The sequence below is a fragment of the Anser brachyrhynchus genome, assembly GCF_964034855.1.
Source record: "Anser brachyrhynchus genome assembly, chromosome: 11".
Classification (NCBI taxonomy): Eukaryota; Metazoa; Chordata; class Aves; order Anseriformes; family Anatidae; genus Anser; species Anser brachyrhynchus.
Genome location: NC_137706.1, coordinates 4,747,001 through 4,760,939, shown reverse-complemented (window position 1 = coordinate 4,760,939; position 13,939 = coordinate 4,747,001). Strand labels below are relative to the sequence as shown.

Genomic DNA, 13,939 nt, shown 5'->3' with positions numbered 1-13,939 from the left:
GTATATAAGGGCATAAAACTGAGTTAATGCATCGTAAGAAGCCACAGATCTAGACAAAGTTACTCACATAACATTAACAGACCAATACAGTACTTTCTATATTTTTCAAATCCAGTCTGGTAGCTAAAAGCTGACATGAATAGCAAAAATTTCTAAACAATTTTATTTCCCTAGCACATGCAGTAATTACACTTAACATTGCCTCGAAGGTCAGAGCTTACCAACTGGAGTGACATGTAGCCAGTCAGGTCTCCCAACTAGAGTGAATTCTGCTACTAGAAGCTATTTGAGAAACCTAACACCACCACAAAAGCAAGTAAGAATTTCTCAGAGCACATACTGCAACAAACAACCAACCGACTTTACACAACAGAAACACTGGGCAGGACATGATATTTTCACAGTAATAAAAGTGCCTTCACATTAGCCTGATGGGAAACATAGCACCTCCATACAACTATCAGAACGTGGCACATACAGGCTCTTTTACAGAATATTCTTGAAGAGCAGCTTACATTTCTGGCCAAGTAAAAACACTATCTTGAAACAGCCATCTTTGTAAGAACCAATTAGTTTTTATGCCTGCAGAATAAGTAGTGTGCTAACACAGCAAAATTTTAACTGATTACATTTGTGCCTACAAACAACAATGGGCAAGAGAAAGAACAATAATGCCCAAGAGAGAATAGCCTAACTACTACCCATTTAACTGTCACCAATTGCAAAGAGAAGATTTCTGCTCTCTTGAAACAGCTTCAAAAAAGTTAAGCACAGATGGAAGTGCACTTTCAGTAAGTTTTGAAACTGCAAAAGAAAGGAAAGACAGCTAATGCCAGTCTATGTTAAGTAATTTACTTTTTTGGATATAGTCAAACAATAATATACGATTTAAAGCAATATACTCTAAATCCGCAAAGTTCAGTACACGCTTGCCAAGAACTGTGTTTCCTGTAGAACAAGGATCACTTGTTTCTGGTTTTGCGCTTCCTTATGACGTTTCCTACTACCAACAAAAATAAAAATTCAAGTTCAAGCTTAGGTCCGAACCACTTACAATATAAACATTCTGAAACAGTTTGAAATAGCCTACAAGAAAGATAGTTTTCCTTGCTATCCTGCTTTCAACACCTTCCATATTTCCAGGATTCTTCTGCCTCTCAGCTGCCATCAGTGATTTTTCCATCCAATTGTACTATTTATCTTCCCCATCCCAACCTTCCATTCAACAGTTCACATTAAGGATCTTAACAATATACTTATCCAGTTAACTGCTTAAATCCACATCAATATTCAAAAAAATAAAGCTGATCAATTATCTTAAATAAGCCAAATTCAAACAAGGAAAAGTTGCAGTTTTCAGAGACACTGTGGGAAAGAACAATTAACATATGTTGCATAGCTAAAGACCTAGGTCTATCTATGCCAAAGGGGAACATAAAATAAATGCTCTTCAATAGTCCATATTCTATTAAAAAGCAAACAAACAAATTCATGTTTATATGGGAGAAAAAAAGGATCAGTTGTATTACAAAGTTCCATTTTTCCTATTTGAAAAACACAGTTAAATCTGTTACAGTTAATTAAAACTTATTTCAGACCTAACATGCACCTTGAACTACACTACGGAGGAACATTTACAGCCTATATCTCCTGTGTCTCTCATGTGGTGCTGCATTATTTATGTGACACATGGATCCTTTAGTTGATTCTTCTGAAAAACATTGTTCAAGTTTGCTGAGTAGCTCTTTGCGCAGAATGGAATCCATCACAGAAGTCACTTCGACAGAAGCTTTTTTCCCCTCACCATATGCAAGGCGCTGAAATAATAATGATGGGAACACACACTACTCTAAGGCAGAGTCACAATGATCAAAGTAATTGCATTAACTCAAGGAGGGAAGTAGACTAATCCTTGTCTAGGCAGGCACGAAAGAAGAATTCTCTAAACTGCTTTTAATCTAGGATTCCTCCTGAAGCAACACTTAAACAAGTGAAAATTGCCTCCACCAAGCTAATAAGAGGGTGGGGGAAACAAAATCTCCTTTTCTATTTGGACTGGCAAAGCTGCTGAATGCTACTCCTATCCCCTAATGCATCCTTATCTTGTCTTGCTGAGGATTGAAATTGCAAGTCTGTTTGAGTAGACTAGATGAAAATTAGATTACCTGCATCCGACTAAGATCTGAAATTGATACATCAAAGTACTGATGTCATTTTAGCCCTAACAATCCATTATGCCCTTTACATCAGACATTAGTTTCCAGGAGTTTTTTGTAACTCCAAAAAAGACAGAAAAAATGCACACTACCTACCAGGCAATTCACTGTTTTTGGAAAATATATTAAACACAAATGATTCAGTTGAGCTACTGCATAAGTTACTTTAAAAGACTTTTTAAAAAACAAAAAAAACATCAGCAGTTTATGACACCTGCATCAAGAATACAACTAATGAATTTGCAAATTGCTACTCAGTACACCCTGTTTTCTGAAAAAGAAAGCACTCCTCATAACATTATAGTTAGAGTCCCTCTGCTAAGGTTAGTTATTTCAGCCTCTCCTTCCCTGCCGCAATTCCTAAAGTTACAATGAAAAGACCTTGGTGACAGAAGCAATCACATCTGTTGTTCTTTAATACAATGGCACTTTTGGTTAAGATTCAAATATTTATTTTCCATAAACTTCACAGATTTGTTCCATGTTCAGTAGTCATTTTTGCTGACAAATCTCCTATATTCTCACATACGTGTAAATAAGGAAAATTTTGGCTTTCATTACCACCATAGAAGGGGCAGAACCATCAAAAGGTTTTGAGCCCATTCTGTATATGACTGCTAGCAGTGCTTTAACCTGTCTTTATGTTCTTCTAGTGCACGTAATCTGCATACATTTCAAATTACTCAGAACACCACCGCTTCAAAGCCTAACGCTCGGTCTGATTTCAGCAGGGTTCAAAACAGATCCCAAACTTTCAAGGAATTACTGCTTACAGATGTCTGTACACTGCAAAACGGCTTGTCAGGACAATGTGTACAAAAACTTGACACAAACAACTTGAATTCCACTTCATCCAGAGATTCATGAATGACTTATAACAATCAGATAGCCCTACACAAACACATGCACAAGTTTTTGTAGAGTTAAAGAACCCTACTTCATCTAACATATCGGTTCCTAACAGCAGCTATTTGCAAGACTCCCCAAAGTATTTTATCAGACATTCATCAAATACTTCTAAATATTCTCTATCAGTTTTTTTCCATTCTACTGCTAACAAGGTAAAAAGGGGGGTCCCAACTACTTATTCATGTATCATTTTAGATGTATGCACACCCCTGCGAAAGTTAAAATACAGGTAAGTTTCTCAACACATTAACACGAGGATGAGCTCACCTCTCAAGTTTCTAGAAGCTCCACAGCAACAGTGGAAATAAGTCTCATAATTGACTTAACTAGCCCTGATAGTGAGATAAAATAGGCACGTTTAACTTGCTGCCTCCTAATACAACTGCAGTTCACTGACCTATTTATTGAAGGGCTCTTTCTCATAGAGAACATAAAGCAACTGATGTTACCTGTTACTGAACACTGCATGAAATGTGAAAAACATTTTTTGTCCACTTGTAAAAACAGAAACCTAACTGAAGACGACTGCAGAAAAATTATCTGTACAGATGATGCATAGGGATAAGGCTATATAATTTTATTGGCTATGCTAAAATACTGAATTCTTAAGAGTGCTCTGAACGGTATATGGTAACTATGAAAGCTGTGCAACAATGAATTGCCAACCCTACAGATATCAGGGAAGTACCTGAGGATTTTTACATTAGTTAAGTAGCAAGGATCAAGCAGTTTAAGAACAGACTACAAAGAGACTGCTATTACAGTATTAGTTATAAATTTATAATCCAATCTCTAGATGTCACTTCTGGCCTCTAATACAGAAATCTTGTATGGACACGACTTGCAGGTTGATTTTTTTAATTACAGTTTTAGCATCTGTCACTAGATGAGGCCACCATTTGATTAGATGGTCTAGCTTTTAGAGGGCTAAATGAAACAGATTAGCCATACAAAATACCCACACAGAAATGGTAAACATTCAGTTCAACTACATTTCTGTCTTGAAATGTCTTGAAAGAAAGTTAAGAATATTTTTACATAACCATACAAAAAATTCTTTCAAAAACTAGTATTCTGTATAAGTCACAAGATACGCAGATTCTCATTGTTTTTCTACTGTAGATTTAAAAATGTGTTCGGTAAGGGACTAACCCTCACACTTCATTCTGCTTGTAACGCTTCATGCTACAAAATTGTATTTTATCATATGGAATAAGGTTGATGAACACCAAATATTATTCAAAACCAACCAAATCTCTAGACAGAATTCTAGCTGTACATATGGACCTTAAAATTAAATGAAGCACCAGTGCCAATCCTTATGCACTGGGTGGAAAGCTGGTACCTTTAACAAACTAAAGCTCATTAAAGAACACAAGTTTTAGAAATCAGATGCAGAGGGTCAATGCATTGCAATGCACATGACAATTTAAAATATGATTCATTTTACAAGAGCTGAAGTTAGAAATGTTAGCGTCCTAAACTATTTTTTCTCATTAGACATGAGCCTGTCTGTTTGTGTAGCTCTGTATCTGGGAACAACATAAAAGCACCGGATTATTTTCTTCTTCAGTTAAACCAATACCTTTTACAACAAGGTATACATGCCTAATCAAATACAGTAATCCCCCAAATAATTTTCCTAACAAACAAAATAATTACAGTGACCAATTATTGTGATTTTTCACAAGCCATCTCCTTACCATTAGGGGAAGAGCCCCTATTTGCAAGTGATGAAGTCGAGGAGGTGCGTGGTAATGGGCCAAGTGAGGATGCAAGGGCCCTGGAGGGTAAGTAGCTGCAGTCACACCAGCTTCAATTCCGAGTTCCCTGTCACATGAATGAAAGCAGCATTACAGTAATGGTACATCTTGCCTCCTAGATACAATTCCACTGTTTTGGACAGCATAAACCACAGCAACAGTATCTTAACACTTATTTTTTAAAATATATGTAAACTTTGCTGAAAATCTTCTTAATCCTACCATAACTAAAAGCACCTTTTAAATAAGCTATGAAGATTCAGTACGATAAATCAGCAGAGACAACTACGTATTTGTTGTGTTGACTAGTTCACACACCATGGGAACAGAAGCCATAACCCATGAACCTCTTCTCTGATGGCTCAAAAGTAATTTTTTGAGATATTAAATACATAGCAGAACTTAAACCTAATCTTCACAAGTGGTCTGATGCAATTTTAAGCAAGCTAAAACATACATAAGAGATAATAAATAAAGTCTGGATTTGATTTATAAGCTTATTTTATAAACAACAAATACAGGAATTGTCTTCAATATTTTACTTGCCTATTTTAAAAAAATCAGTTCTTGAAATAACTACCTACTGTCAGTGATCCTCAACTCCTTTCAAAAATCAATGGATAAAAATTAGAAATATGCTTTATACATGGAGTGCTAAAAGCAACATTTCAAAGCCAAATCAAGATATACCAATTTTAAATTACAGGTGCACACAGCATTTTTTTTTTTTTAAAAACAGCCTGCATTATCAGCGCATCTTATGGTCCTTTGTACTGAGTCTCAAAGAACTAAAATAGTTATCTGATTACTAACCAGGCAGACCTCTCTGGAGCTTGTCGAGGATGGGAAGACATTGTCTGAGGCACGTGAATGTGATGCCCATGACCGTAATTTGGGTGCATTCTGTGAGGATGCGGAGGAGGCCTCTCATGAGCACGTCTAAAAATAAAACAACAGTTAATTCCACACACTTATTAGGGTGGAGAAAATAAAATTCATTATCAATGTTACAGGCTGAATTACTGGAACAAGTTAAAATTAAAAAGAAAATTTCCCCATGCTGTTTTAATTCCAACTTATGTCTAAAGCTAGAATTTCATACTCAAACATGAAACTGACCGTATAGTTGCCTTTATAGCAATATACTGAGATATACTGCAAACACCGTCAGCTACCGCGATCTGGTCTTCACCTGACAGACACAATCAAGGGACTGACACTGTTTAATCCTAATCTCAAACTGCAGAACAGGAGAGCAATGAAAGTGCACATAATGGTCATGTCACGATTAAGGATGTAGTCTGTAGCATTGCCATGAATGATTCTGGAAATAAACTATTTCCAGTGAAATTATACCATCAGAAATTATTAGGGAAAAACAGACACACTAATTGGAGGTAATTTGCCTTGAAACATGTTTGCATCATAGCTCAAGTAATAGGAGAACAGTTTCTTCCATTCCAGCTGGTACAGAACAACTACAGTTTTTGACAAAATCTTCACAAAAACCTGCTGGCTGATTTCTGCTACTTTACCATCGTCCACTTACCAAAAAAAGTTAGTGTTTTTATTTCCGTTGCATTCAAAGCAGAATTATTTTATTATTATTATTATTCAGCCTAGAGACTTGGATTTTGCTAAGAGTAGGAAACTCCCTTCACATTCAGTCCCACCTTAAACTTCCAGGCAGAGCAGATTAGTACACTTTGTAATCTACGTACATCTAAAAAAAATAGGAAATTACTTATGGCATACTATTCTAACCACTGCAAATTGATGCTTCTCCAGAGAAATCTGTTGAGCTTGTATAAATTATGTTACAAGTGTTAGTTTCCTGCAATGTTACGTACCAACATGGACACCATTATCACAGCAGAACCTATTCCTAGTCTCACCTCTGTTCAGTTCATTAACTATGGGAAAAATCTGGAACAACATACTTTAAAAGAGATCTTAAGCATAAATACTGTATGGTATACAAAAGCAATGCACCATCATATGCTGCCTTCTGCACATTTTGTTGCCAATCCCAAGATCCAAAAGATATAGTTGTTGTACCCAATGTTTGAGACATTACAGTGAGGATACTAACCACTCTACTTACAATTTTGAAAGAGTGTCACTAGAAGGTATACAAGCTGGAAGACTATCCCATATGCTATTTCTAGAAATGAAGGATGAAACAACATCCTAAGCACTCTGGAGATGTTGAGACAAGGAACTGAAAGAATCAGAATTCTGCTATCACAAAGTTTCCAGAACAAGTAAGATCACTATCACTCCTGTTTTTGCTTGAAATTCAGGCTCTCACTTGAGCTGGCTTGAGCGTTCCAAAATTGATTTTTGCATATGACTCCATAATCACAGGCATACACAACCAGTACCCTTGTGCACTGAAGTCAGGGTGTTTAGAGGTTATACCATTTGCGTAACAGATAAAGAACAGGTCCAGGTTCAAATAGATCAAAATTGTCATGACTGAGAAAGCAAAGAAATATATGACTTCCCTAAAGAAAAACACAGATCTGTCATGTATCACTGTCAGCAGAGTTAATACCTATAGGGTTCTTCTGTGGTTGTTTTGTTTAAGTATCTGAAAACTGCTTAAGAAGTTGTGGTTAAAGCAAATTTTTGTTTCAGCATTAACATTTAAATCTGTTTTATATTAGGTACCAGTAGAATTTATATAAAAATGTTATGAGAAACAACTAGAGAGTTCTTGCTTGAAATGCTCTTAAATATCTAAAAGCATTACCTCCAAAACAAAATAGCTTCAGTTATGTTATGATTGAATTCCAAGACAATACTGACCTGATTTCTCTTGATACTAGTGTCACAGGTCTAGTTTAGCAACAGCAGTATCTCTTAAACGTTATCACCAAAGCTACATCTCAACATTGGTCACATTCTTATAGGCATTATTCAGTCTCTTTCTTCTCTGCTGAAGACCAAGGTGTAGTAAAGCTAGACAGGTATCTAAGATTAAATCTTCATTACGCCTGGTAAGCCATCTCTTGTGAGAAGTCCATCTTATCTTAAAGCATTAGTTACGTAAGAAGGATCTTAATAGTATCAGCAACGCAAAAGACATTTTTAAGAAACATTTGGAAGGAGCTTATGATGTACTTTTTAGGCTGTCCAGCCTGAAAAGGAATTCCTGCCTGTTATCTAAAGGATAACTAATGGGCAAGAGAAACATAAGCTTCACTTCTCTTCCATAACCCGTTCACTGTACTTCTTGCCTCACCTGGACACAACAATGAATGTAGTAACAAGAACAGGTTCAGTCTTAATGCTCACTCAACTGCTACAGTATGTAAAGACACTTCCTACCATGGTTTAATGCTAACAGTTCCTAACCATGCAATTACAATTTGAGATCCACATGCAACATTTTACAAACCTGAGGGAAACGAATTATATGTTTAGATAATGTTCTGAGTACATTTGTGACATACGTTGGATGTTGCATCATTCTTCTTCTCTGGACCTCCATCCTCTGGATGACTTCATGAGGATGTAGCCTCTGTGCTGGAGGTGCTGTTGCAGGGATGTGATGGGAGATAGGCTGATGTGCTGCCGGAAGATGCTGTGGAATCGGAGCAGCTGCACTGGCTAAAGGATGAGTTGGTGGTGGAGGTGGAACAGGATGAGAAGATGCATGAGAGGAGATTGAAGGATGGAAGGGATGCACTGGATGAGGAATAACATAATCTACTTGAGGTGGAGGTTGTGGCTGTGGAGGAGGATTTCCATGAGAGTGGGGACATGCAGAAGCTTGATGGTGAAGAGGTCTGGTCAAAGAAGCATCTGCAATGAAAACAGATACTTTTAATCTTGTCAGTAGTAGTTTCTGGATCAAATTTATAAAAACCAGTATCTTCACACAGGTGCTTCAATGTTATTATACCAATATAGACAGTGGCAACATGGGAATTTGTGTATATTCAGCTTCTCAATAAAGTGATTCCAGTGATATATCCCACAAGCCCACACTTCCTGCAGCCACTACTCTTCTTTCTCAGGTTGGTAAAAAGTATGTATCTGTGATGCATGTTGAAAAGGATATACGTGAGAAGTTTTACTTCGTTTGTTATTTTTAAATACTCTTTTTCCCCTCAAGTCCACTATTCTGTAGACATAATAAAAGAAATAACACAAACAAGTTAGTTGATTCTGAGCCTGCTAAAGCAGAACTCGTTGCAGATATATGGAAGGGGAAGATAGAAGGAAAAAAATGAAAAGGTGTTACTAAAAACAAAGAAGATAAAAATATTTTCATAGTAAATACTTTTTTTGAAGTTTGAATATTAAGAGCTGCCACTCAAAAATGAGTTCTTCCAAAAGAAAATATTTTAACTTCCCCTTGGTTATGTGTAATTCCTCTACATAAACTTCACCATTTAAATACATTTCTTAGCATGCATTTTTCTAGGCCATTTTTACGATCAAAGTAAGCGGACAGTAGAAGTTTTCATATGTTGTCAGGGAAGCTGTTTTCTTGTTTGTCATCCTTCCCTCCTCCTCCCCCAACACAAGAGATATCCAGAACTTATCAGCACTTACAGGGAGAATGCATATAATGCCGGCAGGAAGAAAGTGATGCCTGAGGAGGAGGTTGGGGCTGGGGCTGTGCAACCATACTTGATCCATATCCTTCTATGGTTATTGATTGGCTTGGGCCAGCACCAGCCTGATGCCCATAAATTGCAGTTCGAGATGAAGAACCAGGACAGCAGGGGTCAAAAGCAGACGTTCCATGAAAAGCACCACTTCCATGACTTCTTATGCCATTGCTGCTTAAGTCTACTGGCAATGCCTGCTGCATAAACAAACCACCTTTTTTTCAAAAAAAATCTTCAGACATTGAAAACAAAGTCACCCTCAAACATAATATGCTAAAAAATAAGAATAAATACTATATGGGATCCAGGTTTTTAAGTTTTAAGGCTTGGTTCTGGAACATTCCTTAGATACGATTAACATCTCTTATTCCTAAATTCTTGAATCTGATGAAAGAGACCAAAGTAATTATACCGTACCATGTAAAAAAACACATGCAACTATGATGGATAAATCATCAAGTATGTGGAAGCTGCACACCTTGAATTATTTGCAGGCAAACAAACTTTAGCATTTTCAGTTGTGTCTACTGTATTACACTTAAAACATATACCAGATTGTGCAAACTTAACTTACAGCATGTAGAACTATCAGTATTGTTCTTAGATTTTTAACAGTATTGTTTTAGATCTGTGATTTTTAGTCACAAGTCCTAAAAGCAGTGACTTTAGAAAAGCAACTTTCCTTTTTATAAACTGAACATTAATTTTTCTTCCCTTAAAGCAGCTCAGTTATGCACAGAACTATGATCTGCGAAGTGTATACCAAGATATTTACGCTTGTTTTGACCAAATATCAACATAAAATAGTCTTATAGTCATCAAGATAATGTCAGCTGTCAATGATTATTTGTCAGGTTATGACTTTTCTTATAATACATGGACACAAAAATGCAAGCTAACTCAAATTTTCCATTTAGTTTTTTATCGTGTCTGCTACAGAACATGAAAATAATCCACAATTCAGCATTCTATTCTATCCTTCCATACCTATAACACAACTTGAAATCACAAAGGAATAGTTACAAAAATTAAACATGCCTGGTCATGGTAACTGGTGCCAGAACTGCTGCTTGCTCCACAAGGGGCAGGCACTGGAGGAGGCCTTTCAACAGGGCAGCTGGAGTCACTGAATGAAGGAGACAGTGGAACAGCTGGGTGAGGGTTGTGGTGGTGGTGGTGGTGAAAGTGGTGGCCATGCTGCTGAAAGCAGCTTGTATGCGGATGCCCCAATGCATGATGATTCTGTGAAGATCCTCCACATGGAGAATGCTGAGGGCAGCAAGATGGTAACCGTGGCATGGCCGGAGGGCCAGTTTCCAGTGTCGTATTAGATGCAGTTCTTCTTGTATCATCTTTAAATTAAGAAAGTTAACATTAAAGCAGAAGAAATTAGTAAAGCCAAACACCATAAAGCAGAGTCTGAAATTTAAAAAACAGTACTTCATGATTAACTAACTGATCAGAAAACAGATCTAGACTACAACCAAAACTGGATAAAAAAGGATTTAGCCATGCCTGCCAAATGAAGCAAAAAATGAATGGTTTCAGTAGATGTACACATGAAAACCACTAGTGGAACTGAACTGAGACTTGCTTTATTATTCCAGTAGTTTAATACACATTATCAGCAGGGAAAGGAGGAAAGACTGTCCCTGTGGCTAATATGCCCAGACCTGTTTTGATCCAGTATCCTCAAATTCCTTTGTCAGTGTGGTCAGCTCAGGTTTTTTTTGTACATCACCTGACTTGCAGTAAGTGAAAGTGCACCCACATCTCAGAGATGTTGCAAGTGTTACCCATACTTACAGCTCTCTTATAGGTCTGTATCTATATAGAACTGTATAGCCATGCTTCCAGTGAAGCAATCTACAGGTTCACATCCTTCACTTCCTTATACCACACACATAAAAAACCCTACAACACTGCGATGGAGGACTCCACTCCCAGCGAACTATATTCTGCCTCCTCAGAAGTGAAGGGTATGGTTATTGATTAGATATAATTGAACCTTCCCAGTAAGTGAGCACAGAATGCTCCTGCACAACCTCATTCATCTTTGGGAGAAAATTGATCACCTTTTTCAGATTCCTTTCCTCTCAACTTTACACAGTCAATCTAACCAATGTCAACTTATTATTGCTATCTTCAGTCCTAAAAGATCACAAGCTACTTAAGCTAGAGAAAGCTGATTAACCTCCTCTACCTCCTTTGTACTGGCAGGCAATACAACAGTTTAGAAAGCTCTCATATTCTGTACCTCCAGCTGAAGAACCAGCAATGCTGCTATTCGGAAGACTAGAAGTTGTCTCTGGTGCTGCAGAGGGCTGGCTGTTGGAGACGTTTGGAGCTGCATCAGAGGCCTGCTCTGAGGTAGACGTACTAGAACTGTTACTGGAAGCAGAACTCACAACCTGGGGCTCCACCCTAGCCGATGTGGTTGGCACAACTGTCGGCTCTAGCAGGGGAAGAAAAAAGTTTCCATGTTCTTCAAGATTTAAAAGCTTTCCGTTTTTCCTTTTTTAAGAAAATTGCTGGTTTTGCACATTTTTAATTAGTCTACAATAAATTCTTGATGCTGGTCTTGCCAGATACTGAGAAAGTTCAAACACAAAAATCTGATGAGTATAAAATAAAAAAGTTGTTTCAACTGTATGTGGAAAAAGTCATATTTTTAAAACTAACTCAGACTTTATATACAAAATCACTTCCCTAAACAAATCAGCCATATCAAGTTTTATTTACTAAATGCATTACTTTCGTACTTTATGATGAAAACAGTTGCTAACGTATTTGCTGAAGTTTTCTATAAATTCAAAGGCAAAGTATTCTAAGGTTAAGTATTACCCTTACCATCTTTTAATGCCTACAAAGCACAAGAAAATTTTTAGATAACTAACCAACATCACAGTTAACATCTAAACTAGATGAGCTACTTTACTTCACAGGCTTCAGCTATTCTAGACGTACATTTTTAAAGGCCACCACGAGATAAACTTGGTTTCTAGTCTCAGTAGACGTTGAGACTAACCAGATTCATTAATCAGTATTTGAGACGTCAAGTTCATTTTGCGGATTATAAAGGGAGGGGGTGGTGTGGTGTGTGTGTGTTTCACTGGACCTAGAGAAAATATACCACGCTTGATAGATTTTGTTCTCTACTACACAACTGTGAACAGGTTAAGTTTTAGTTTTAAAAGGATAAGTGGTGACATGGTTCAAATTCAGTTTTAAAAAGTCTGCCTTTGACTACATTTGAAACTTCTCTCTAACTACTGACAAGGCAATGACATGACTAGGAATACAAGATACCATAAAAGGTAAGATCAGAAACAGATCAGCTTTTTTTAGTAAAAAAAATGTCTGCATGGATATAATAAAAAAGCATTAAGATACTTCAAATACTTCTCCTGCACAAAGTCTTGAAGTAAAATTTGACTTTTTTTCAAGATTTCTCTCCAAATCTAATAGGCATATCAGCAACTCAGCAAGAAAGGGAATAATAAATAAATGTCGCGTTCTGAAACATTGATTTTAATTAAAGAAAATATTTTTGGGAAGTACATTTGAATTCAGGCAAAAAAACAACCATGGAACAGGACACAGAGCCTAAGACTGGTATGTGTGAGAAACAAAGTTGTGTTTTTGCAGTAGAGAATTACTTTTCTATATTCCAAGGTAGTTGTGTAGTCATAATAAGGAGAAATGCTAAGTAGATAAGTGGACAGTTGAAGGCCTCACTGTTCCAAAATAAGGTAAAAGCTTGAGAAAAACAGGATGAGCAGTGTGAGAACAGTAAAACAAAGATCACAAGTTCTCAAAACATAAGAAAGGAGAAATTAAAGGGTTGATAAAAAGAAAAATTGTACATATATGGTATGGAGGAGCGTTGAGTAGCTTGTGAACCTGTAGTACTCAGCCAATGAAGAAACAGGGGAGGTGATCAGGCATCGGGTAATAGGGAATAAAAGGTTATGATTTGTTTACTAAAATGCACTCCTGATTGACAGGACGCCCAGCATTGCAATCGCAAATAAAATAGCTTCACAGAAGATCCTGTCTGAAGAAAATTGAGATTTTTCTCACAGTATGTGAATACACAGTACATTAGACTGGATGCTAATGCATTCTAAAAGCAATCCTGCAGTCACGCAACTTATTCTATTAGCCTCAATCATCCTACTAGCCTGTTACTGTTTTGATTTGTTATCAATAATGCAAGCAGTTCTGTTCCCTCTCCACCTCCCCCCACCCCCCCCAAAAAAACACAAAACCAGTAACAGCCAGTAGGCTTGGTCAGTCTCAAAATACTAGCTAAGAAAAACTTATTTTTAAACACCCTTCCCAGGTGTTAATTCACAAAGGTAAGTGGGAAGATGACCCTTTTACACTCATGTCATTAGCAAAGTTTTAATACTGGTATCTTTGA

General features: G+C 37.0%; 1 protein-coding gene across 8 annotated transcripts in view; it reads right to left on the bottom strand.

Annotated features, from left to right (window-relative positions):
* Nucleotides 1-13,939, bottom strand: part of RNF111 (ring finger protein 111) — a 53,112-nt gene that overhangs the window by 7,406 nt on the left and 31,767 nt on the right. For 6 of the 8 annotated variants that reach the window (XM_080608006.1, XM_080608007.1, XM_080608011.1 and 3 more), the window contains 6 exons: nucleotides 11,771-11,968; nucleotides 10,552-10,865; nucleotides 9,455-9,710; nucleotides 8,347-8,698; nucleotides 5,702-5,827; nucleotides 4,829-4,955 (listed from right to left, as the gene is read on the bottom strand). In XM_080608006.1, the coding sequence (XP_080464132.1) occupies nucleotides 4,829-4,955; nucleotides 5,702-5,827; nucleotides 8,347-8,698; nucleotides 9,455-9,710; nucleotides 10,552-10,865; nucleotides 11,771-11,968 (1,373 nt within the window). The remainder of the gene's footprint in view (nucleotides 1-4,828; nucleotides 4,956-5,701; nucleotides 5,828-8,346; nucleotides 8,699-9,454; nucleotides 9,711-10,551; nucleotides 10,866-11,770; nucleotides 11,969-13,939) is intronic. The other 2 variants (XM_080608009.1, XM_080608004.1) reach the window with 1 other exon arrangement.